This window comes from Anser cygnoides, chromosome 2 (genome assembly GCF_040182565.1).
Source record: "Anser cygnoides isolate HZ-2024a breed goose chromosome 2, Taihu_goose_T2T_genome, whole genome shotgun sequence".
Classification (NCBI taxonomy): domain Eukaryota; kingdom Metazoa; phylum Chordata; class Aves; order Anseriformes; family Anatidae; genus Anser; species Anser cygnoides.
Window position 1 is genome coordinate 95393290 of NC_089874.1, and position 23778 is coordinate 95417067.

The following is a 23778-nucleotide window of genomic DNA, read 5'->3' on the forward strand; positions in this document are numbered from 1 at the left end:
AGGTGATGTCTCCTGCTGATGCCTTCCTGGTGACAGTGACTACAGCAGTGTTTGGGGGGGGGAGAAAGGGAGGAGAGGAATACTAATGTGGCCAAACTAACAAGGTCTCTTTTCTCCTATTTCTTTTCATAGGTACCATCCTGCTTTTCTGTGTGTCTACCATTGCTCCAGGGAGAGGATTCAGGAAACAGATGGGGAAAGTGACATGCAAAAGAAGTTATTTTTAGAAGGACGAATAAGGAAAAGAGTAGAATCAGAGTCATGAGCAGAGTGAAGAACAGAATCGTAAGAGTCTCTTTCAGTTAAGGCTGGAAGAGATCTGTGGAGGTGTCTTTGTGCCATATCTAATCAGGTTTTAAGTATCTCAAAGGATGGAGACTCCACAAGCTGTCTGGTCAAACTTCTCCAGTGTTTTACCACCTAAAAAGTAAAAAGATTTTTTTTGTATGTTTAAGTAGAATTTCCTGGGCTCACTACCTCTTTGTCCTGTCCCTGGATACCACTGAGAAGAGTTTGGGCCCATCTTGTTTACATTAGCTATTTGTACACATTGATAATCAGATCTCCCCTGAGCCTTTCCTTCTTGAAGCTAAACAATCCCAGCTACCTCACCATCTCCTCACATGTCGGATGCTCCACTTGCTTAATCATCTTAGTGGCCTGTAGTGGCATGTTCACTAGGCTTGCTCCAGTATACCCATCACCCTTATACTGGGGAACCCAGATCTGAATGAATAATGAAGTCGCGGTTCTCCTCAACAATCTTCATCCTTCAAGGCACACTTAATCTTATCCACATCCTGCTTTTTGACAAGCCTCTCAGAAAGGAAGTTACCCTGGGAACAGCAGATTGTAGTGCAGAGATAAAAACAAAATGCCATTTTTACAATCCAACATTGAAGTGAAAGGAAATAAAAAGTAATGTTTAGGTCTAGCTTCAGTAATGACTATCTAAAGACACACGTTTACTGCAAATGTGTATTTATCTCTTTTAAAGACCCCTTTGAAAAGGCTAAAACAAAACTGTTGTGAGAAGTGCCATTAGGAAATGAAAGTAAAATGCCTTTCAAAAAACTTGAAGCTGTAGCAAAAAAAAAAAGAAAAGTAAATAATAAAATCAGAATAGTTGCTGATATTCCCAGTCTCACCCTCAGGCTACTGCTTTAGCAAGACCCATACAACCCCATACTGTTAGTCGAGGATGTCCCTCCAGGTTAACCAGCTAATCAGCATCAATATCCATTTTTAGGGCACCCATCATCTTTCATGGCTTTAATTTTACGTGAATGAAGCCTGCTGTGACAGTGACTTGCTCTGTTCTTTTCTGGGCTGCAGCTGCAGCCTTGGTTTTCTTTATGGTGGTCTTGGTAACTGGGGGGTGACATTTGCTTCTGTAGCTGGCTTACTGTACCACAGAGCTCATCTTGCACTGGGACAGAAGTGCCCTTCCTAACACCATTATTGTTACTTGTTATTACCAGCCAGACTTGCACAGGTCTGTCTCTTCCCATGTGTTTCCATCCCAATCCTCTGGACCAGGACTCTCCATGAGAGTTGCAGTGGTCCCTCCTCTACCTTTTGTTTTTCCAGGCCACCATGTGTCTCATACCATGTGTGATGGTTTCTGATTGGCATGTCTCTGTTCTCACGCCAGCCCTGATCTTTCTATTTGATTCAGCTTCTCACTACTTGCGCACTGCTCCTTAAAACAGATGTTTAGCCCTTCCTTCTTCTCCTCCATCTGTCTCTTCAATGTCACGGTCTTTACTGCATCAGATATAGCCAGTGCTGGCCAAACTTGGAACATTTCAGTTCTGTTTAATAAATGTTCAGTGCTGCTTTTCACCCTTCAGTCCCAATATTTTCTCCACAAACACTTTGATCCTTTTCAAAGCCTCTTGACTGACAGACAGCCATGTCTCACTGCCTCACACTTCGCTCTTTCTCACGCAAATTCTTCACCACTTTTCCACACTGCCTTTCAGTATTAGGGAGTGTATGGGGCTCACGTGGCAAGGGTTTGGTACCAGGGGGGCTGCAGGGGTGCCCTCTGTGAGCAGAGCCCAGCAGCTGCCCCATGTCAGATCAGAGCCAGCTCCAGACGGCTCCAAAAGGGACCTGCTGCTGGCCAGAGCTGAGACAGGGAGCGACGCTGGTTGGGCCTCTAGGACAGAAGATTTAAGTAAGGGAGGGAAAAACCCTGCTGGGCAACAGCAAGTGGGAGAGAGGAGTGACAAAATGAGACAGAACCAGCCTGCAGCCCCTAAGGTCAGTGCAGGAGGCGCTCCAGGCACGCAGCAGCAGTTCCCGTGTGGCCTGTTGAGAGGCCCCTGGAGGAGCAGGCTGTCCCCCTGCAGCCCATGGGTCCCACACGGAGCAGATCTCCACGCTGCAGCCCGTGGAGGAGCCCCCGGTGGAGCAGGTGGATGTGGCCTGGAGGAGGCTGCGGCCCATGGAGAGCCCCCGCAGGAGCAGGCCCCGGGCCGGAGCTGCAGCCCGTGGAGAGGAGCCCACGCAGGAGCAGGGGGTCTGGGGGGAGCTGCCGCCCACCCGTGGGGGACCCGTGCTGGAGCAGTTTGCTCCCGGGGGATGGATGGAGCCCGTGGTAAGGACCCATATCTGGAGCAGTCCTTGAAGAGCTGCTGCCTGTGGGCAGCCCATGCCGGATCAGTTTGGGAAGGACGGCATCCCGTGGGAGGGACCCCATGGGGAGCAGGGGCAGGGAGTGACTGTGAAGGAGCGGTGGAGACGAAGCGCTAGAGCCTGACCACAGCCCCCATTCCCCCGTTCCCCTGCGCTGCTCGGGGGGAGGAGGTGGAAGAGGGCAGATGGGGGGAAGGCGTTTTTGCTTTCTTTCCTTTGTTTCTCACTTCTCTAGCTTGTTAGAAATAGGCACAAATCTTACTCTCTCCCTATGCTGAGTCTGCTTTGCCCGTCACGATAATTGTTGAGCAATCTCCCCGTCCTTATCTCAACCCTTGAGCCCTCTGCATCGCATTTTCTCCCCCTTTCTCTTTGAGGAGGGGGAGTGAGAGAGCGGCCGTGGTAGAACTCGGCTGCCCCCCCAATTAAAACCACCGCAGTTGCAAAGGACTGGAAAATTTTTCAGAAGAAACAAGGTGTTTATCAAGGAAATATATAGTTTCCTTTCTAAGGCTTCCTGGATAATTGGGGTTATTTCGTATTCCCAACTCGGAGGAAGAGAATTGTCGATTTCAGCTTCTTTTTTCTTACATGGAAATAAAAGGTCAACAGCTCTAAAAGTAAGGGGAACGTATCAGAATCAAGCTCTTTTTGTCTGCAATCCTTTCTTAAGGAAAAGATTTATCACACACCTTCCACAGATGTATGGCAGCAGAGAATAATTTTTGAACTAATCTAATTAAAGTCAATTTGGGTATAGTGGTATTTCTCTAATTGTTTCTGAGACTTAGGCATTAGCAACAGAGAATTTTCTGTTGTCGTTGCAAGGGGCCTACTGTGATGCCCTCATAAACAGAATGGAATTATGTCACCATGGCAATTTGGGAACAGCTGCCGCTGTACAAGTTTAGCTAGGAGGGACAGAGAAGTGTGCTGGACGTGATGAAACCACGTGAGGATTTGTGGACCCCACCTTGAGGTGCATAGAGAGGGCCCATGCCCTTCTGTAAGTGTTTTGATGCTTGGCTGAGGAAAAAAATGTGGTTTTATTGTGAAGGCTTCACTTTAGTATTCTGTCGTTTGTGTAAAGTCCTTACACAAGCATGAAGTTTGGTACTTTGCTCAGTGATGGAGCTGCACAGAGTGACAGATCCAACGTATGGGTGAGGGCCTCTGCGCGTTCTCTTTTTCCTACACACGATCAACAAATAAGGGTAGACAAATCAGAGTGTGCTGTGGTCCTCCCATAGTGCTAAAGCATAAACAAGAGACTTAAAAGTACCCCGTCACATTAAAATTCAGGACAGCAGCATAGATGTCAGGAATGCAGCTTGGCATCACCTACTTCTACTTAGAGTTCAGTTTGAAGGGATGAGCAAGTAATTTTTCCTGGGTTGATGGAAATGTGTTCTCAAGTCTGTTTTCTAACACTCTTATAGATACTTCTCTGCCCATCGGTCTGTCCTGCCAACTCTGGTGTGAGTGTGAAGTTGTGGCAAGAGGGATTTCCTATTCCTATTTGACCTGGTGGACACCAACTTTCCTAGTAAATTGCTGATGTTGCTGAGGAGGCAGCAGTATCAAAGCCCTTCTTGATGAAGATACAACAAGTCTGGGGAGGCTTTGGCATTTCTGTACAATGCTGCTCCCTGACTGTGACTCAAGACTCAGATTCTGAGTGAAGCAAAGCAAGCTAGAGGAGAACTGTATGTCCTGGTAATTTTCTTTTCTTTCTTTCTTTTTTTTTTTCATTCTTCACTTGTAAGAAAATCTAAATCTTTAAGCCATTTTTTTGAAAACACAGTTTTATGGAAATGATTATGGGTGTGCTCCTTAGCCTTGTTTGGAACCTGTTTAACCTCGCTTCAGTTATAGGAGACCTAGGCTCAAATTTATGCTTACCATGATAAAGCGGTATTCTTTTGGTATTCTTTTCTTTGATGATTGCAAGTGAGGTTGAAAAGAGTTTTCAGTATGATTCTTCTTTTCCTTTGCAGGATCCAAAACTCCATATTATAGCTGATCTTCATCTCTGATCTTAGAAGCTTCACAGGCCAAAAGAGAACCGAGATGAATGCTGATGAATATTTCCAATGACCACCCGTAAGTTTTGTGAAAGAATCAGGTGCATTTCTGTAGTGGTAGAAAGGTAATAAAATAATGATGGTGCACTTGAAGGCAAGTACTGCTATAAAAATGGAGAATGCAAGGCCCTGGTTTCAGACAATCTTTAGGCTGCTTCTAGATCAACAGTTTATTTGGTTATTCCACAACCTCATCTCCACTTGCTTAGAAGTTGTGAAGATTGGAAGTACTCTTAGTGTTTTTCGTCCCCTCTGTGTAAAATTATAAGAATTTTCACTGGCTATAAAAGCAGAAATGACAAAGAGACCCTCCTCTGGGTCTTCAGAATGCTCGTAAGATCACCCAGACTGGATAAGTAGAGATGCTCTAGTAGAGATGCATATAGATGCAGTAGAGATGGTGGTAGAGATGCTCTAGCATCTAGTGACACACTTTGACAGCATCTTTTCTCTGACAGCAACTTATGTCTTGGCTCTTCACATCAAGCCAGAGCAGTTTCTGTGCCTCCGGAACCTGCAGACTGACCTCTCGTGTGTACCTGTGGTGGACTGAGGGTAATGTTTGTAACACACCCAGATGCTGTATTCACTATAACTTTTAGAAAAGAGAGCAAGAAGCTAACCTGCATAGCAATTTGTTAGGTTTCTCTCTCTCTCTCTCTCTCTCTCTCTCTCTCTCTATCTGCATATATATTTAATTCTTTTTAATTCTTTTTTATTTAATTCTTTTTAATTCTTTTAACTCTATCTGCATATATATTTAATTAGGAAGTAATTCAGAGTGATTCCACGGTGTACTTTAGCCAGATTTACTCTGGTCCTCTGGACTAAGCATCCCCGAGGAATATTTCCAAGCTCTCTGAATGATCTGTCATTATCTCTTACACTGTAGTCTCCATTAGGAAAGGGTAAACATTCATTGCCCATGTGGAAAGGAAGCACTCAGTTAGTTGTTTCTAACCAAAATCTCTTGATTGTGTTCTATTTACAGAAACCACTTGGCTAGCCAAACTAAATCATTGAAAATGGAAGTAGTGGAACTACTTCAAAACCGTGCTTCTGCTTCTAAGCAGAACTGCAATGCAGGTGGGGACATAGCAAGAGGACGTGTTCAAGCCAGGGTGGAATTGAAAGTCACCTGTCCAAGCCACAGAAAGAAGTCAGTGATTCCCAGTATGAGACTGTTGCTTGACTGGTAACACAGCAGCTGGAACGCTTCTGATTACTGCGGATGGATTCCCACGAATCAGCCAGTGATATAAGCTACGAGAACAACCGAAGCGATTTGAAGTTACGCTTCTCCCCCTTCTGCATTCAAGCTTGTGAACGAAAGAAGGAGGAGGAGAAGAGGGAAGGAGAGAAAAGGACAAGAGGGGAGGGAAGGGGAGGGAAGGGGAGGGAAGGGGAGGGAATGAAGGGAAAGGGAGGGAGGGGAATTGAGGGGAGGGGAGGGCAGGGCAGGGCAGGGGAGGGCAGGGCAGGGGAGGGCAGGGGTGGAGAAGGGAGCGTAGGGGAGGGGAGGGGAGTATAGGGGACTGTAGGGGAGGGGAGGGGAGGGGAGGGGAGCGTAGGGGAGGGGAGTATAGGCGACTGTAGGGGAGGGGAGTGTAGAGGAGGGGACCAGGGGAGTGTAGAGGAGGGGAGTTTAGGGGCATGTAGGGGAAGGGAGGGTAGGGGAGGGGAGCGTAGGGGAGGGGAGGGGAGGGGAGGGAATGGGAGGGGGAGGGAAGGGGATGGGAGGGAATGGGAGGGGGAGGGAATGGGAGGGGCGGGGAGTGCTACCATAAATAAAATGGCCAAATAAATGACATTTTGTATCTGGAGCCAAATATTTATGTTGCCATTCATTCCGCAACCTGATTTATCACTGCAATCTGCGTATTGCACAGTGCCATTAAAGGTTTGGCAAACACAGAGGTGGCTGAGTATTTTCAGAAATAACTTTCCTTAATAAGTGAATCAAGACTTTTGCTGTAATGCAAAAGATCAGGTAACTGATTAACATAGGGATGGCAGCTGAGCAGGGGAAACCTCTTCAAACCTTCCAAACATTTTCTTTATACAGAACTACAACTCCTTCTTCTCTGCTCTCCGGCTATGAAAGTTTCTGTCACCTACTTAGTACGCAGAAGCAGTAAAATGGGATTTAGAGGATCCAGCTATAGCATAAGTGCCAGTTAGAGGAAGCAATCAATTTACGGGTAGTCCAGTGTTTGAAGAGAGTTTAACCGGCTTCCCAAGGAGCATATACTAGTGCAATATTCCTCTAAACAATTGCTTAAGCCAAGAAAAGTTGGGTAACCAAGAGGTCGTTTTGTTGCATAATTCTCAAAAACCCCAGGAGGTGTCATCTTGAACTACCTTATGTAAGATCTTGGTCTTTTCCAAATACGTATGTATATATATATGTAGAGAGAGAGAGAGCAGTCTCAATTCGTCCTGCCTCATTTACATACATACAGCAACTACTATTTATTAAAGTGCATACTTCCCCTTGGGAGGCAAATAAAAGGTCTAGTGCCTAAAACGTTCTTATTGATTTGTTCTAGTTGCTTGCCCAAAGCTGTAATATGTTGTTGCAAATATTGGTTTCCTACTTGTGTTAGATCTTCTCCTTCGTAGGGCATTTGGTAAGGCCTGCCACACAATATCTCAAAAGGGGCTTAGTTTTACCAATACATATTGGTTTCTTGAGAGATTTTACCAATCTGTTGTTTTATCAAATGGTTCGTGGTTTTTCACTTGGCCACTTGCCTGTGGCCTATGTATGGAGTGTGGTGTTGCCCATCAAGCCCCAGCACTTTGCTGGCTTGTTGGGTCAGTTCTGCAGTGAAGTGTGGTCCCCTGTCAGATGACATTACTGAGGGTACACCAAATCTCGGTATAATTTCATTCAACCGTACTTCGGACGCTTCTCTGGCTTTGTTAGTTCTACATGGAAATGCTCCTGGCCATCTGGAAAAGGTGTCTCTTAGTACCAGTAGGCATCTAACCCCCCCTTTTCTTGGGAGTTTGAAAGAAATCAAGTTGCCACTGTTTCCCAGGAACATTTCCCTTCCCTGTTGTTCCTCTTTGGGGTTTGATTCCTGTCTGAGGTTTACTTTTATGCCTGTCTAACAACGGTATACAAAGTTATTTGTATCAGTTATTTGTGTTAAACCTGTAGGTAACACTTTCCGTTTACAGCTTCAATTAATTGCTTATCGATCTCAGAATCTTCTACTTCATTTTCTAAGACTTTTGTTAATGCCTGGTTTTCTGTTCCTGGTACTAGTGCCAAAATTTGACTCCCAGATGCCCATTCTGCTGCCCCTTTGGCTTCTGCGTCAGCCAATCTATTTCCTCTTTCGATGTCAGTATCCCGTTTGATGTCCTTTACAGTGCAAAATGGCAACTTTAGCTCTTCTGCATGTTTAATTGAGGATAAGAGTTCTCTCTCCTTCCAAATTGCCCCATGGGCGTGCCCCACACCAAAGGCATATTTCTAATCTGTCCAAATGTTAATTCTTTTCCCTTTTGCCAGCTCAAGAGCTCTCACCAAGGCGATGATTTCAGCCTTTTGGGCTGATGTTTGCTACCGCATATCCTGTGAGGTACCGCATATCCCTGGCGGACGAAGGTGCTGCTGTCTGTACACCAGCCCTCTGCTTCTTCTAGGGGTGGTCGGCTGGAGTATACCGTGTCCATGGTCTTGATGCAATAAACTCTGTTACTAAGGAAAGAGGCTGGGTTCACAGTATTAAAGCCCAAAAAAATAAAAAAAAATTAAACTAACAGTCCATTCTACACATTCCTTTTCTTCTTGAGTAGCTATCAACAGGTCATTTACGTATTGCAAGTGTCCCCTTTCCCCGAAGGGGTTTTCCAAGCTTCAAGATTACAGGCTAGTTGGTTTCTGAATATGGTGGGGCAATTTCTGAACCCCTGTGGTAACACAGTGCAAGTAAGCTGAGTTTTTCGTCCTCTGTTAGGATTTTCTTATTCAATGGCAAAGAGTTTCTGGCTTTCAGGTGCCACAGGCAGGCAGAAAAAGGCATCCTTTAAATCTAGTACCGTGAACCAGTGCTCAACGGAGTGTTATATTGTGACTCACATTCTACTCTTAGTAGATTAGTCCATAATTAAGAAAGTTATTGACTATTCCTGCCATTCCACTTCCATCTTTCACCTTTAGTGGGTATTGCTTTTAGCATACCTTGGGAGCATTTTCCTTTAAATCCATTTTTTTTACAGGTACTACATTCTTTGCTCCCCCAGGTATTCCTGTAGCCCAAACTCCCAGACACACTTGGTTCATAATTACATCCATGCAGGGAGTCCTATCTGGAGCTTTCTCTGGACTTGCCAGGGATAGATAGACTTCAGAGTTTAATGTGTTACTTTTATTTCCGTTTTCCCTTGGTCAAAAGAACTTTTTGCATTCAATTTTTCCAGCAAGTCCCTTCCTAAGAAGGGCCTTAGCAAACTGGGTAAGTATAAAAACTGATGTATTCCCATCATTTTTCCCCAATTCCAGTTTCCAGCATTGCAAAAAAATGCCTTTTCCTTTTGGCCAGTCGCTCCTACTACATTTACAGACCTAGCGCTTTTCCAGAATCAATTTTTGGATTAACACAGAGAAAGAAGCTCCCATATCCAACCTAAAATCCATGCCTCTCTCTTCATTCCCTAGCTTTCTTTCAACCAGGGGATCTGCTCGCATAGATGCCCCAGGTCCCCGTCATTCCTGCTCCGACTGTTGCAATTTTATCCTGCAACCTAAGACAATTTCCTTCTGATGCCAGGGGCCGATTGTCCTAGAAAGAGGCTAGCCAATTGCCTCTGTTTGTCTTCCGAAGCCAGGTCCAAATTGGTGTATTTTTTTTTCTTCATTGCATTTCAAAGCCGGTCCAAAAATTCCATAGGGGTTTCTTTTGGACCTTGTTGGAACAGATTCTCAATTCCCAGTTTAACCAGAGTTTGGTATTTACCAGAGGCCCCAGAGGACTCACGCCTGCGATTTTGGTATCCTCTTTCCCTGCTCATGCCGCTTCAAACAGCTCTGTCAAATGCTACATGCCACACCTTTACTACCTTCAATAACCCTTTTAACGCTTCTTTTGATCTTTCTCCAGCCTGTACTTTCACCAAAGGCTCAGTCAGGGGCCAACTTAATTCCATACCTTTTTCCCTCCAGGATGCTGAAGCAACATATCAGTATACAACATTTCATCCCATTTGCCTTCTCTCCTCAAAAGCAACACTAATTGCAGGATAGCGTTACAGCCGATTGCTCCATAAAGTGGCCATTTAGCTCCATCCTCAAGCTTGTATAGTGGCCACTATACTGGACTGCAGTACTTCAGGAGAGTCCTCTTGCTTTCTGTGCCCCCAGTTCCGACAGTATCCTTCCAATGTGGCAGTATGCACCCAAGGGGGCTTTTCTTTAAAACGTCTTTGTTCCGGGTATTGCCCATTTCCTTGATTTCCTATCCCCCTTTTTTTATCATTTCTATTCCTTATTAGTCACTGTCCCTTGTTGCAATTTCCACGCAAACCTTTTATTGCAGGTTTTTACCGTCTTCTCCCAATCTTCTTCCCAAACGTCCCAGTTATTTGTGTTAAACCTGTAGGTAACACTTTCCGTTTACATCTTCAATTAATTGCTTGTCGATCTCAGAATATTCTACTTCATTTTCTAAGACACAATTGTGCTAGCTAAGACCTAGGAATCGCCACCCTTTATCTTGTTCCCTGTCTCCCTACAGAGCTCACTCTAACATCCCCGTTGGAAGGAGAACGCTTTCTTACCTGGGAGGACTACTGTGCATGGCTGTCCTGTGTCTCCATTGGTCAGACTCACAGCAAAGTAAACCAAATGAGGATGAAACAGATGTACCTCTGGACGTATCATAGTATGTCTTGAAATGGGACCTGTAAGAACAAAGTGCGTTCTCAAATGAGTCCTTTCCCATTAATTTCCTCAGTCACTGGGAAACTCTTACAGAAAATTCAGGCAAACAACTTCCCTGCATGGAAACTTCATTTCATCTGTAGAACTAAGCATTTATCCTGGGATATTCAGTTTTTCGACACGGTATAAGCCTTCCTGCTCTCACTTCCCTTGGTTTTTCTTTTCTTCCTAAAGTTCATTTCTCTGGCAAAGCAATGCAATCTGAGAATTAAGACACCCGTGAAAAACTTAAGAAACTTCCTGGTCAATAACTTTCTTCAGACAGCGTCAACGATATCACAACCACCCAGACTTACTTAACTTTTTCTTTAAAATATCTAACACAGATTCTGTATCGTTCTCATGCAGACCAATCCCCAGCTTGATCATCTAAACTGAATTTGTTGCATATTAAACAGATTTTCTTATCATTTTTATTACAGCAGATGAAAAAAGGGCTACCTCGACTGGTGCCTCCAGAATAGCATTGAGCTGCAAGCAGCCCTTTCGGGCTTTGATGGTCAATTAGATATACACCTCCCTTCTCACAAATTGTTCACCTTTTATAATAATGTACAACTCGAGGTTAAACCCCTATATAGATGGCACCCTGTCCAAGGACAAACTGTATTCACTGATGGGTCAGGGCGAACGGGAAAAGCAGTAGTTACATGGGAACAAGGGGGCCAGTGGAATCACATAATGGGAAACATTCAAGGCTCCCCACAAATAGTAGTATTGCATGCAATAATATTGGCATTTAAACAATGGCATCAGGTCCCAGTGAATATTGTGTCAGATTCACAATATGCAGTGGAAGTGGTACAACAAATTGAACGATCTCAAATCAGGCACATTCAGAATGAAGCACTGTTTGCAAAATTCAAGGAATTGCTATTCCTTGTTGAGCAACGTACCCATCCATACTGCATAATTCATATTAGGAGTCATACCACCTTACCAGGTTTCCTTACAGAGGGGAATGCCCAAGCCGACCACCTAGCTAACATAACATTGCAAGTCCCAGTACCAAATACACTCTCTCAGGCTCGTTTGTCACACCAGTTCTTTCACCAGGCAGCAAAAGTATTGTCCAGACAATTTGCCATCCTTATAGGAGAGGCAAAAGTCATAGTCCAAGCCTGCCCAGATTGTCAACAGCAGACAGGCCCAGTGACTACTGTCAATCCTAGGGGCCTCTCCTCCCTCCAGATTTGGCAAACCGACATTACTCACATTCCCGAATTCGGAAGGTTAAAATATGTTCACTTATCCATAGACACCTTTTCACATGCAATCTGGGCCACGGCTATGGCAGGCGAGACTAGCCGCCATGTGCAAGCACATTTTTGTGCAGCCTTTGCCACCCTTGGCATCCCAAAAGAAATAAAAACAGATAATGGCCATGCATATGTCAGCTACTCTACAACGGCATTTTTCCACACTTGGGGTATCACACACAAGACAGGCATCCCACACTCACCCACAGGACAAGCCATAGTAGAACGAGTACACCGCACAATAAAGGACCTGCTAGCAAAACAAAAACAGGGGGAGACCCAAGAGACACCACAGAATAGGTTAGCTAAAGTAATCTATGTTATGAATCATTTAACACTATCTTTTCAACACAAAGATTTACCACCCCTTAAGCATTTTAAAATAATGGAATCAGGACTAACATCAGTTAAAACAGGGAAAGCGATGGTTATGATGCGAAACTTGGATACCGGGGGAGTGGGAAGGACCATACCAGCTAATAACTTGGGGGCGAGGGTACACTTGTGTCTCCACAGGACAAGGACCACGATGGGTGCCAGTCCGTGGCATGCGGCCTTGGTTGGGACCACTGCCCTCCTCCACCTCTGCAGTTTCGGCGCCGCATGAGTCTCAATCCAGCCCAGATGATATTTCAACAGCTTAAAAAACTGAATGACTTGTCTGATAAGCTAACAACAAGCTCACTGGGATTGGAGTCTTGGCTAAAGGGATTAGGAATAATTGTGTGGCTAACAGAGTTGGTAAAAGATAATGATTATTTTGTTTATTGCGTTTGTTCCAATTATAATAGTTATACCATGCCTGTTGCAATGTTTGCAAAAAAAATGATTAAATATTCGTTGTGCACGATTTGGCTTGTAGAAACAAAAAAAGGGGGAATTATGGGTGACCCGTTCGGTGACAAACTGGAGCTGATTGATACGGCAGTGCACTAAGGCATAGAGTGGTAACCAGGCTAGAATAAGAGAAAGTGGGAACCAATAAGAAGGAGTTGTTAGGCTCGGACAGGCTTATAGAGGGCTACGCGTGATAAAAAGGAATGCACCCACCAGAAGTCTGTAACTATGTTTGGCAGCCACGTGCAGCGCGTGTAGGGGCTCAGAAAAACTATATAAGATCTGGCACTGGGACAATAAAGGGTCTCCATTTCTCAACTATCTTGGAGTCCGTGTCGTCATTCCCTTCAAATGGTGACCCCGACGTGATAAGGGGCAGAGCAACGCTGCACGAGCATCCGGAGGGAACCCAGCCGAACGAATCAAGCTCTCAGCTGGACTGCAGCTTCAACTCAGGGACAACGCCTGAAGGACAGGTGAGGGGCTGGGCAATCACAATGGGAACCAATCTCTCAGGAGAAGAAGAAGCAATAGTAACATTATTAACGCAATTATTAACAAAAAGGTGTGTAAAATACGACCCATTTAAGATAAAGCTACTGTTAAAGTTTTTGCAAAAACAAGGGGTCACCTCGACGGCCTCAGCTATATTCGATGTAGAGACTTGGGAACAAGCGGGGGAGAAAGTGTGGGAGGCAGCATCAAGCGGGGATGCGACCGCCGCTGAGGTTATGACCACGTAGCGCCTGGTAATGGAGACTTTAAGAGCGTGGCAGGCGGAAAAGAAGGTACAGAGCGCCACCGCCCCGGCGATCCTGATAGCAGCTCCGGGATCGGAGTCTGATCAGCCACCAGAGCAGGACAATTTAACAGACCTGGGGGACGATCAAGAAGAGGGTCGCGAACCCGCACTGCTTAGCCTTACTCCGCGAGCCCCCTCGGCTCCCACATTGCCCCACCTTAACAATGGAGTTCGAGTTTTTGATACACGGGAGCGATGGGAGCAGGTGCGCTGGGAAGCATTAAAGGATGGGGACCCAATAGGAATGGCTTTCCCGGTAGAAGTGCGTGCCAACAGTCCAAATGAGTATCACGCTTTTCAATGGGATTTAATTAAAGAATTACGAAAGACGGTGACTACGTACGGGTTGCACGCACCGTTTACACAGTCCTTGTTAGAGAACGTCATGACTGGTCAATTGTTAGTGCCCTACGACTGTCGCCAGATTGCCACAATGATTTTAACCCCAACACAAAAGTTGCTGTGGGAACAAAAGTGGAAAGAAGGCTGCGAAACAGCCGCCTTACAAAATCTGGAGAGACAGCCTGGCGACCCTCTTATGGGAGCCGGGATCCCACAACTAATGGGGACGGAGCCATTGCCGGACCCGAGATTGCAGGCTAGGCTCAATGATGCCGTCTTGCGGCAGTCTGCGTCTCTGGCTCTCCAGGCAATGTTGAAATTATCGGAAGTAGGAAAAGTTGAACCCTCATTTACGAATATTAAACAACAAGTAAGCGAACCGTACATGCAATTTATCGATAGATTGTGGGACGCTGTAGATAAACAGGTCGACAATCGCGAGGCAAAAGAGGCATTGATGTTAAAATTGGCTGTAGAAAACGCAGACACGGACTGTAAAAAGATACTCCAAGCGTTACCAGTTAATACTACGTTAGTGCAGATGATAGAGGCGTGTAACCGAGTTGGATCGGTGGAGCACCACACTGCCGCCTTAGCTGGAGCCTTTGCGGCAGCGCTTCAAATCGTGGGTAAACGTTGTTTCCGCTGCCAAGCTACAGGACACCTTGCTGTTGAATGCCCTCAGCGGGGCATGGGGGGAGGCCGCGGTAACCCTCCTCCCCCCTCTGCTTGTCCCCGATGTGGAAAAGGGTGGCACTGGGCTAGCCAGTGTTGCTCGAGATGTAACACAGAAGGTCGGTCCCTGCAATCGCGGCAGGGAAACAGGAGGCGGAGTGCAGCGTGGGGCCGCGCGACGACACAAGTGCCCCGGTCCTTGACGGTGGGCAGGCCACCCTCATGGGACCCACCTCGAGTAATGATGACAGCCGGATCACAACAACAGCAGAGCACCGCTCCAGTGGCCTCGCCAAATATATTACCGTGGATTCCCTCACTGCCAAAACCCGAGGAAGCGCCTGTTTGGATGTCTCCACAGTAGAGGACTGCACCCTTTGGGACGCTCAGGTGCGCAAAATAATGCTGAACATTAAGGGACCAATAGGTAAAGGATATAGCGCGCTCCTGTTGGGGCGCTCAAGCACCACCTTGACAGGACTTTTTGTACTGCCTGGAGTTACTGATGCTGATTATGAAGGGGTCATACAAGCCATGGCATGGACTCCCTCGCCACTGGTGCTTGTGCCAAAGGATACCAGAATTGCCCAGTTAATATTATGTAAAGCAACGGTTCCCCAAGCACAACAGTGCGAGCGATGTGACAGGGCTTTTGGGTCAACAGGATCCCCATCAGTCTTCTGGGCCTCGACCATTGCCACCAAAAGACCTATATTGACCCTGACATTACATCACCCGACCATTGACCCCCTGAATGCCCCAGTCACGGTGTTAATGGATACAGGGGCAGATGTAACAGTAATAGCCCTAAAGGACTGGCCCAGCGGATGGTCATTGGATTCAACTGCAAAAGGCCTCATGGGGGTGGGTGGTGTTTCCAATACTTGCCAAAGTAAATATATGGTTACCATTAAAACTCACGAAGGTTCGGCATGTCATGTTCAGCCATATGCTGCCCCAATAGCTGTCAGCCTACTGGGGAGAGATGTGATGGGGCAGGGCAATTTCACCCTGAGCTCTCCAGAAAATTTTCGATAGTGGCCATTGACAAGTGACCACTCATGAAACTCACCTGGAAAACTGAGAAGCCAGTGTGGGTGGATCAATGGCCGCTTCCAGCAGAAAAGATCGCTGTGCTCCAAGAACTTATTAAAGAGCAATTGAAATTAGGCCATATCGCCACCACAACTAGTCCTTGGAACTCACCAATATTTGTGATAAAAAGAAAAATGGAAATGACGACTGCTCCATGACCTGCGCCAGATAAACAACATCATGGAAGACATGGGAGCTCTCCAGCCTGGATTGCCTTCCCCTACTATACTCCCTCAAAATTGGAATATACTAATTATTGACTTGAAGGTTTGTTTTTTTACTATACCACTTCACTCTGAAGATGCTCCCCGATTTGCCTTTTCAGTCCCAAAAATCAACAGGAGTGAACCCATAGACAGATATCACTGGACTGTACTACCCCAAGGGATGAAAAATTCCCCAACTATATGCCAGACATACGTTGCAGAAGCTTTGCGCCTTGTGCGAAGGCAATTCCCTCACATGTACATTTATCACTATATGGATGATATATTGCTCTCCAGTCCATCCAAGAGCTTAGCGCAAGAAGTGCTGCCTGTTCTACAGCAGGAGTTGCAAAAAAGAGGGTTACAAATGCACCAGAAAAAATCCAGACGGAAGCACCTTGGAAATATTTAGGCTGGAAGATATTACAACAGAATATTCAACCCCAAAATGTAGCCATCACAACAGAAATCCGCATGCTGAATGATGTCCAGAAGCTTATAGGAAATATAAATTGGATACGAACGCTCTGCGGCATTGATAATCAAACCTTAGCACCATTGTTTGAACTTTTGAAGGGTTTTGAAGTTCCCCTGCGGCCTGTGCAGAGGCCCCTGGCGGAGCAGGCTGTCCCCCTGCAGCCCACGGGTCCCACACGGAGCAGATCTCCACGCTGCAGCCCGTGGAGGAGCCCCCGGTGGGGCAGGTGGATGTGGCCTGGAGGAGGCTGCGGCCCATGGAGAGCCCCCGCAGGAGCAGGCCCCGGGCCGGAGCTGCAGCCCGTGGAGAGGAGCCCACGCAGGAGCAGGGGGTCTGGGGGGAGCTGCCGCCCACCCGTGGGGGACCCGTGCTGGAGCAGTTTGCTCCTGGGGGATGGATGGAGCCCGTGGTAAGGACCCATATCTGGAGCAGTCCTTGAAGAGCTGCTGCCTGTGGGAAGCCCATGCCGGATCAGTTTGGGAAGGACGGCATCCCGTGGGAGGGACCCCACGTGGAGCAGGGGCAGGGAGTGACTGTGAAGGAGCAACGGAGATGAAGCGTCAGGGACTGACCGCAGCCTCCATTCCCCCGTGGTTCTTGGTGGGAGGACATAGAATAGAGTGGATGGGGGGGAAGGTGGTTTGATTTTGCTTTTAGTTTCTCAGTGCTGTATTCTGTTAGCAATAAACTAGAAATTATGTTAATCTCCCTTATGCTGAGTCTATTTTGCCCTTAACAGCAATGGGCAAGTCGTCTCCCTATTCTTATCTCAACTAATGAGCTTTTTTTTAATTGCACTTTCTTTTTCTCCTCGTTCTTTTGGGGAGGGGTAGTAAGAGAGCAGTGTGGAGGAACTCAGCTAGCCATCAGTGTGAAACCACCACAGAGAAGTTGAGAGGAAATCCATTTTCTGTGGTTCAGTCCCAACTCAATTACTGCTTTCTGAAAGCTCACACTGTGTTGACGTGCCTCTGTTCTTGCAGATGAGATTCCTCAGTGCTGAGACCTTCACACAAAATCATTCCCTCTGGCAAAGATCTCTTTGGAGCCCTGGCATGGTCTATCCCGCTGCTTCCAGACTTCAACTCTTACTAGAGTGCTGAAGATGCCTGCATCATCCACCATTTGCATCCAAACTTGGTCTGCCTGAGTGCAGAATCTGTGACTGTAAGGTGGAAAGGGTGGAGCAGAAAACATTTGCACAGTTAACTCCCTAAAATTTTGATTTACCCAATAATTCATACCTCGCTGGGGTATTTTTTTACTATGTGATTGCAGAATCTGCAGTACCAAGAGGTGAATTTAAACTTTTTTTGTTGTTCTTGTAAAAAAACCTCTTTGACTATCTTTTACACCTTGTAATCTGCATTTTCACCATATATGGGATGTTTTTCAAATGTATTCTTTGTTTCATTTTAGTGTCATAGAGTCATTCTGATTGAAATTTTCAGTTTGACCCTAAAAAAAGAGCTGGTAATTGGCAACTTCATTAGAGAAGGCAATATCTTTTCACTTCCCTGCTGAATCTTTCACAGCTCAGCCCCTAATACTGCAATGCCAGGACACAGTCCCAAGAAAGATACCTAACTACGTTAACCTAGGAAAAAAATGTTGGGGAAGAGTAATCTGAAAGAAGCAAAAGACACAATTCTGCTGGTAGTTGAATGTAAGAACTGTTCCTTGAGTGAAAACACCTGAATGAAATACCTGTTTTGTGTATGAACTCAATTAGCCTTTGTCACTGGGAGACTTTCAAAGACTGTGCTTTCTTTAGAAATGCAGAGGTCAGCAGAAAAGAGCAGCTTTTAAAAACTATTGTTGCAGCCTGAGAGTGGCTGTAACTGATTAACAGAAGACCCCAATCCTTTCCGAATTCCTGAGATATACGCCCAGATCCTGAGTGAGGGATTTCCCTGGCACTCCTACTAGAGGTATTTATAACCACTTGTTTAAAAATACAGTGCAACCAAGGAACATTTTCTTCCTTTCCCCTCTTCCATGCCCCAAAGGTGTGAATGCTTTTCTGTTCGCCTATTATAAGCAACAGCTGCTGCTTGAAATCTGAAGTCTCTGAAGCAACAAGTTGAAGAGGGCTGTAGTGAAGGACACGGCCACTTGCAGAGTCTTGTATCTTCATGTCTGCTTTTCAAGCTGCTGTTCAGTGGTGGAGTTTGCTAGTAAGCAAACACATCCACAATGGGTTGCTGATCCTTGCACCTTTGGTTAGCTTAAGAGGATTATAGGTAGCTTACATGAGGCTACAGAGCAACGCTTCTTGCATGCCAAAAATAATGGAGTTAAGTTCTGTGATTAGAGTTTTTTTCAGATTTTTCAGATTGCATGTTCTCTGGCACAGATGTTCTGAGATCCCAAAGTTTAAATCAGAGTAGGCTCGAAACAACAAAAAGTCCAGGTACAAGGTTTTTTCCTTCTATGTGTCTTTGCGACAACTTCTGGGATGGCGGAGTTCTCAAGCAAGGTGACGAAGAGTTTGTTGACTTACCAAGTGGAACACTGCTTACTTCTTTCTATTCCCACAGTCGGCACTAGGCAAGTGAAACACCTTATGATGGGGACTGAACAGGAGGTGTATCAGAAGTTGAGAGTCTCACTGTGGGAAACATAAATTAAGTTCCATTGGAAAAGTAGAGGTTATATTCCTGTAGTTCCTGTGGAAGTCAGCCCAAACTAGGTATGTATGGTATCTTTGCGATGAAGCTTGCAGGCGATGCAGATGTTGCAGGACAGCAAGGAGGCAAAGCTTCCCATATAGGCGCTGCTGACTAGCATGAGCCCAGCATTGAGGGCTACACAGCACCGAGCTGGAGCTGTGCCAGGACTGATGTTCTGAGGGGAGTGAAAAGCGTAGCTGCAATACCAAAGCGTATTCTCAAGGTCTCTTGCTTCAACAGCCAGGTGGTTAGCAGGGCCTGGGCATGCAAATGAACCATGGCAATGAAACATCTACCGAGCCTTAGGCTGCTCAACACCGACTAAGCTGAGACTGCTAGCGGCAATTAAAGTCTAATAAAAACATATACAGTGAACTTTTCAAACTCCAAAATAGCCCCTAAGTCTTTGCAGGCTTGCAAGACCTCATTAGGGCAAGATCAGAAGGACAACAAAGCACCATAAAGACAACCCTCAGACAGCTCTCTGAAGTTGGTAAGGATTGTGGAGCTGTGGAGGACTGTGGAGAACATTTAGGGGCCAGAAACTGAAAAGCTGGAACACACCATCCCCGAAAAGCTTCGAAGTTTTATGGGTACCATATGGTAAGGCCTAAAAGGACAGGGATCTGCCAAACAGAAAGCTGTGGAGAGACGCTATCGTATTCAAAAGTTTTAATAACAGGCAGACAACATAAGCCAAAATTCCCCACTGTCAGTGTTTGTCTTTTGAATCTAAAGCATTTTATTCCCTCTGAAAGAGGTATATGCATCAAGATTGAGGGGTTAGGTAAAAAAAAAAAAACAAAAAACAATACAGGGCATTGGGGTGCCCAATATTAAAAACAGCAGTAAGAAACATGAGAATTACGTAAAGAATAACTACAGCAAACTGATTAGCTCCAGAATATCCTCAAGAAGCAGCAGTGGTATTTAACAGAGATGAATGAAACGTGGGAGCGACCACAGTGCCCTCTCTGTGCTATGAGCATTAAATGGGTCTGTAACCACTGGTAACTGGCCTTGATCCTCACAGATAAGGCACCAAACTTCTCACTGGTGTAAGAAGTAAAGTAGTCAGAGATTGTCACTGGGCATCTGGGAAAGCTGGACTGACTCTGGTTTTATTTCTCAGCTCCTAGACCTAGATCAGTTCACTCACATGACTTCACACAGGATCATCAGGAAAACCTGATGAGTCTGTAAGGGAAGAAAAGATGCTGTGCTCGTACTGTATCCTCCTTGTACTGTATCCTCTTGAGGTCCCTTCCCACCTGAATTAGCCTAGTCTCATGACAATGAGAAGCAGTAAGCTGCAATACAAGGAGGATCAGCATTACTAGTAAATATGTTTCACTTAATCAAAATGATCTGATTTATCATCTGATGGAAAAAAAATGGAAAATGCGATACTTAAAAGCAAACAAACTCTACAGAATTATCTGTCAATACTTCTGGCACTGAGGTACAGATGCTGGAGCTCCTTAGAGAATCATGCTTGCTACATTACTGTACGCTATGAAGTGCTGTGCAAAGCTATATTCCAGAAGCACATGATTTTCCCAATAAACTCTTAAACAAAATAAAAACCTAAATCACTAATCTTTCAATTTTAAAACTTATTACATGCCTAATGAAGATAAGAATGTGAGATGGTCACCTAACTGCTTACCACAGTGAATCTTGCAAGGAAGTGTTTAAGTTACTCTTGAACTCTTCTATAGATAAGACTGATAATTCAGCATAAGCTGCAATACATTCAATGAAATTTTACCGAAGAAGTTTTTCTTCTGCCTTAACCACATACAAAACTCCGTATTTGTTTTAAGCTAACAATTTCCACAACTAAAGTTAAGACATTTTGTTTAATATCTCTAAAGTCACACTACTTACACAGTTTTCAGTAACATTCCAGCAACAAAAGATAACTCTCTTCCATATGCCAAGTCTTTTATTTGGAAATGGAATGCATAAAACAGTGAAAAAGGAAAGTCTCCTTCATTTTAAAGATTTAAAATTTTATATTCTTTATGACTACTGTATGGAATATTCTGAGGTTATTGTCACCAGAAATGCAAGACAGAAGATCAATAAACTCACTGTATGTAAAGTTGCAAGAGCGATTTTTCAACAGCTACGTACAAAAATAGATGCTGAAACATCAGAAATACCTGAATATGGTATTCTGGACTTTTAAAAGCCGATGACTTAATTGTTTTGAAATGGCACAAAAAAGGGAATGTGCTATATGCATCATTTGTATCAAGAAAAATTTTCACACATTTAATTACTATTATGAAATAGGAGTCCCAGAATAATTTGCTTAACAGCAAAGACCTTCTTCCAAACAAATCCAAAAAAGATACAAGATGTAGCAAATACAACCCCAGCTTTGCATAGGCTTATGCATGTTTAATGTTAACATCAACAGATCTACAGTCCTCCTTATTTACAATTAACAACATAAAGAGACCTTAAGATAAACATGAGTTAAATACTCACTTCAAGACTCCCTTCCATTGCCAGCAGCAAGTAAGAAGGACTTCAGGATAAGACAGACTATACTATGTCTGGGACTTCTTGAAGCTAGGCGCATTTCCATATTTTTTTGGGACTCAAGTATTTGTATGTTCAGACTTCTTCAGCATCAAAACTGGATAAAATCTACTTCATAAAGTAGTTAAAGACTACAGGAATAGAACTGTGTTCTTTGAAGTTACTTAATTAATATTTTCAATCAATGGCAAATTGAAGCTAAATAGCCTTGCACAAATATGGTGCAATTTAATGAAGAAGCTTAAAAATCATTAGGATTAATCTGCAAACTTATTGACCAAACCATAACTAGAATTATGAACTAGAATTCTGCCTTTTGGATATCTCTTTCCTTTTTTGTTTTTTGAATCACATTTTATTTGCTGTTGAAAGGAATGTATTATATATTTCACTCACTGTCATCAAGAAAAGTGCTTTTTAGAAACAGAGCCATAATTTCTAGATATATCTGTGCAGTTTAGTTTAACAATTCAACTTCAAACTGATTATTTGGACTAATTTGATATAAATAGATGAAAATACCTCCCTTAATGAACTGTTCTCATGGAATATGGGTTTTTAGTTGTTTGAAAGGAAGATATCTGTTCTTTACCAGGCTCTTTTCTTCTGCTTCCAGTTAGTTTGTTGAACTTGTATTGCATTCGAGAAAAGCCATTGCACCCAGATGATGTGTTTCATTGTATAAACAGAATAGAGAGAGAAGAGAAGGACCAAGGAATTACTCCACTTGAAGCCTGAAAGAATTGGCCTATTAGGTCAGCGGGATACCACATCATGAAGAATTTAAGATGTGTTAAGAGACTTTCCTAGCACATAATGATTTGCGTTACATGAATACCTGCTATGCCAAGAAATCATAAGGTTTGTCAACAACGCAGAAGGACTTATATAAACTTGGATACACATTGAAAGAAATTGTTATAGTTTTTTCACATCTTCATTCTGCTTAAGACAACTGATGCCCTCTGCCATGTTGTGGGCTAAGGACATGGCCACAATTTGAATTTTAACAATCCCATCTGTCTCATCCTTATTTCCAACAAAATTATCTTTAAGCTATGAACTTCAATCAAATGTCCACATACAACTTTTATAATAATCTCAATGATTTCCATTCTCAAACTAGAAAGAATTGTAATTAGTGTACAGTCCAGTAATTATACACTTTATTTTTGACAGCTTCCAGTTTGGCAGTAATGCTTGACTCTGCTGCAACACACTGGCTTGTTTTTTCACTTTTCGTAGTGGCATGGCACCACACTTCCACTTACCAAGTTGTCTTAAAAACACAGATTTGGATATTAATTACAATGGTCTAGACACTTAAGGTTTTCACTGAAGAGAAGATTAAATGCAGGAAGATTATCTAATGACATCTGGCAGACCGTGGACCTTGTGAGGACAAAACAGGATCTTCAAATAGGAGGATATCAAAACTAGATTTTGGCAATATAGAAGATGTATAGTCCATGTAGTTCTGTCATAAGCTTTAAAAATACTCTTATTAAATAAGTTTTTCCTTCCTTAGACCAGATAATACACGTAACCAGTAGGAGTCCAGGGGTCAGAATATTCTTCAATTCTTAATTATTCTCTATGAGCTTTTTTTTTTGGCTTTTCTTCATAAGATTCTCCATACTCATTCACTCTGCTCTTATCCACAGGATAAAGCCTGGCAGGAAAAAAAAGGAAGAAAAAAAAAGATTAGCTACATATAATACTATCTGCTACCAGGAGGATATTTAAGCAGTTCTGTACTACTTAATTTTAAAAGGGACTTCCTTTCTTATTGTATTCTCTATATCCATTTATGGCCTAAAAACACGACAGTCTTAAAAATTAGATACATTAGATACAGACACACAAACTTCTTCATACTAAGACTTAACCAGTTGTCTCGTAAAAAGGCCTCATGATTGCTTCCCTAAAGCTTGGCTGGAGTGTTAAGCAATCCAGGACACTTCTCCAACTTGAATCCAGGTTATAGCCCCTATCAGAAGTTGTTGTGCTTTTATTTTTTTTTTTGGAAAAAATACCTTGGAAGGAGACCTATTTTACTACTTTTATGTGCAATCACATAAACCTAAAAGTGAAGTTCACATTTAGAATTCTGGTATAATGTGAACTTAGCTTAGAATTCTTGTTAGCTCAGAGAAATATTTGTTCTTGGGAACAAGAA

At 44.0% G+C, this 23778-nt stretch overlaps 1 protein-coding gene and 1 long non-coding RNA gene across 3 annotated transcripts in view; one reads left to right on the forward strand and one right to left on the reverse strand.

The window, feature by feature from the left end:
* Nucleotides 1-3216: 3216 nt before the first annotated feature.
* LOC106045016 (uncharacterized) lies at nucleotides 3217-6122 on the forward strand. 2 transcript variants are annotated; one of them, XR_007157569.2, is made up of 5 exons: nucleotides 3217-3649; nucleotides 4083-4349; nucleotides 4641-4746; nucleotides 5186-5282; nucleotides 5719-6122. It is a non-coding gene; the product is annotated as an uncharacterized lncRNA (long non-coding RNA). The 2 variants fall into 2 exon arrangements; XR_007157567.2 differs by having other exon boundaries at nucleotides 3224-3649; nucleotides 4083-4359.
* Nucleotides 6123-20976: 14854 nt separating this feature from the next.
* The window catches only part of CLPTM1L (CLPTM1 like), a 30220-nt gene continuing 27418 nt past the window's right edge, over nucleotides 20977-23778 (reverse strand). The window contains exon 17 of the mRNA XM_048046012.2: nucleotides 20977-23271. Within this exon, the coding sequence (XP_047901969.1) occupies nucleotides 23187-23271 (85 nt within the window). The 3' untranslated portion in view covers nucleotides 20977-23186. The remainder of the gene's footprint in view (nucleotides 23272-23778) is intronic.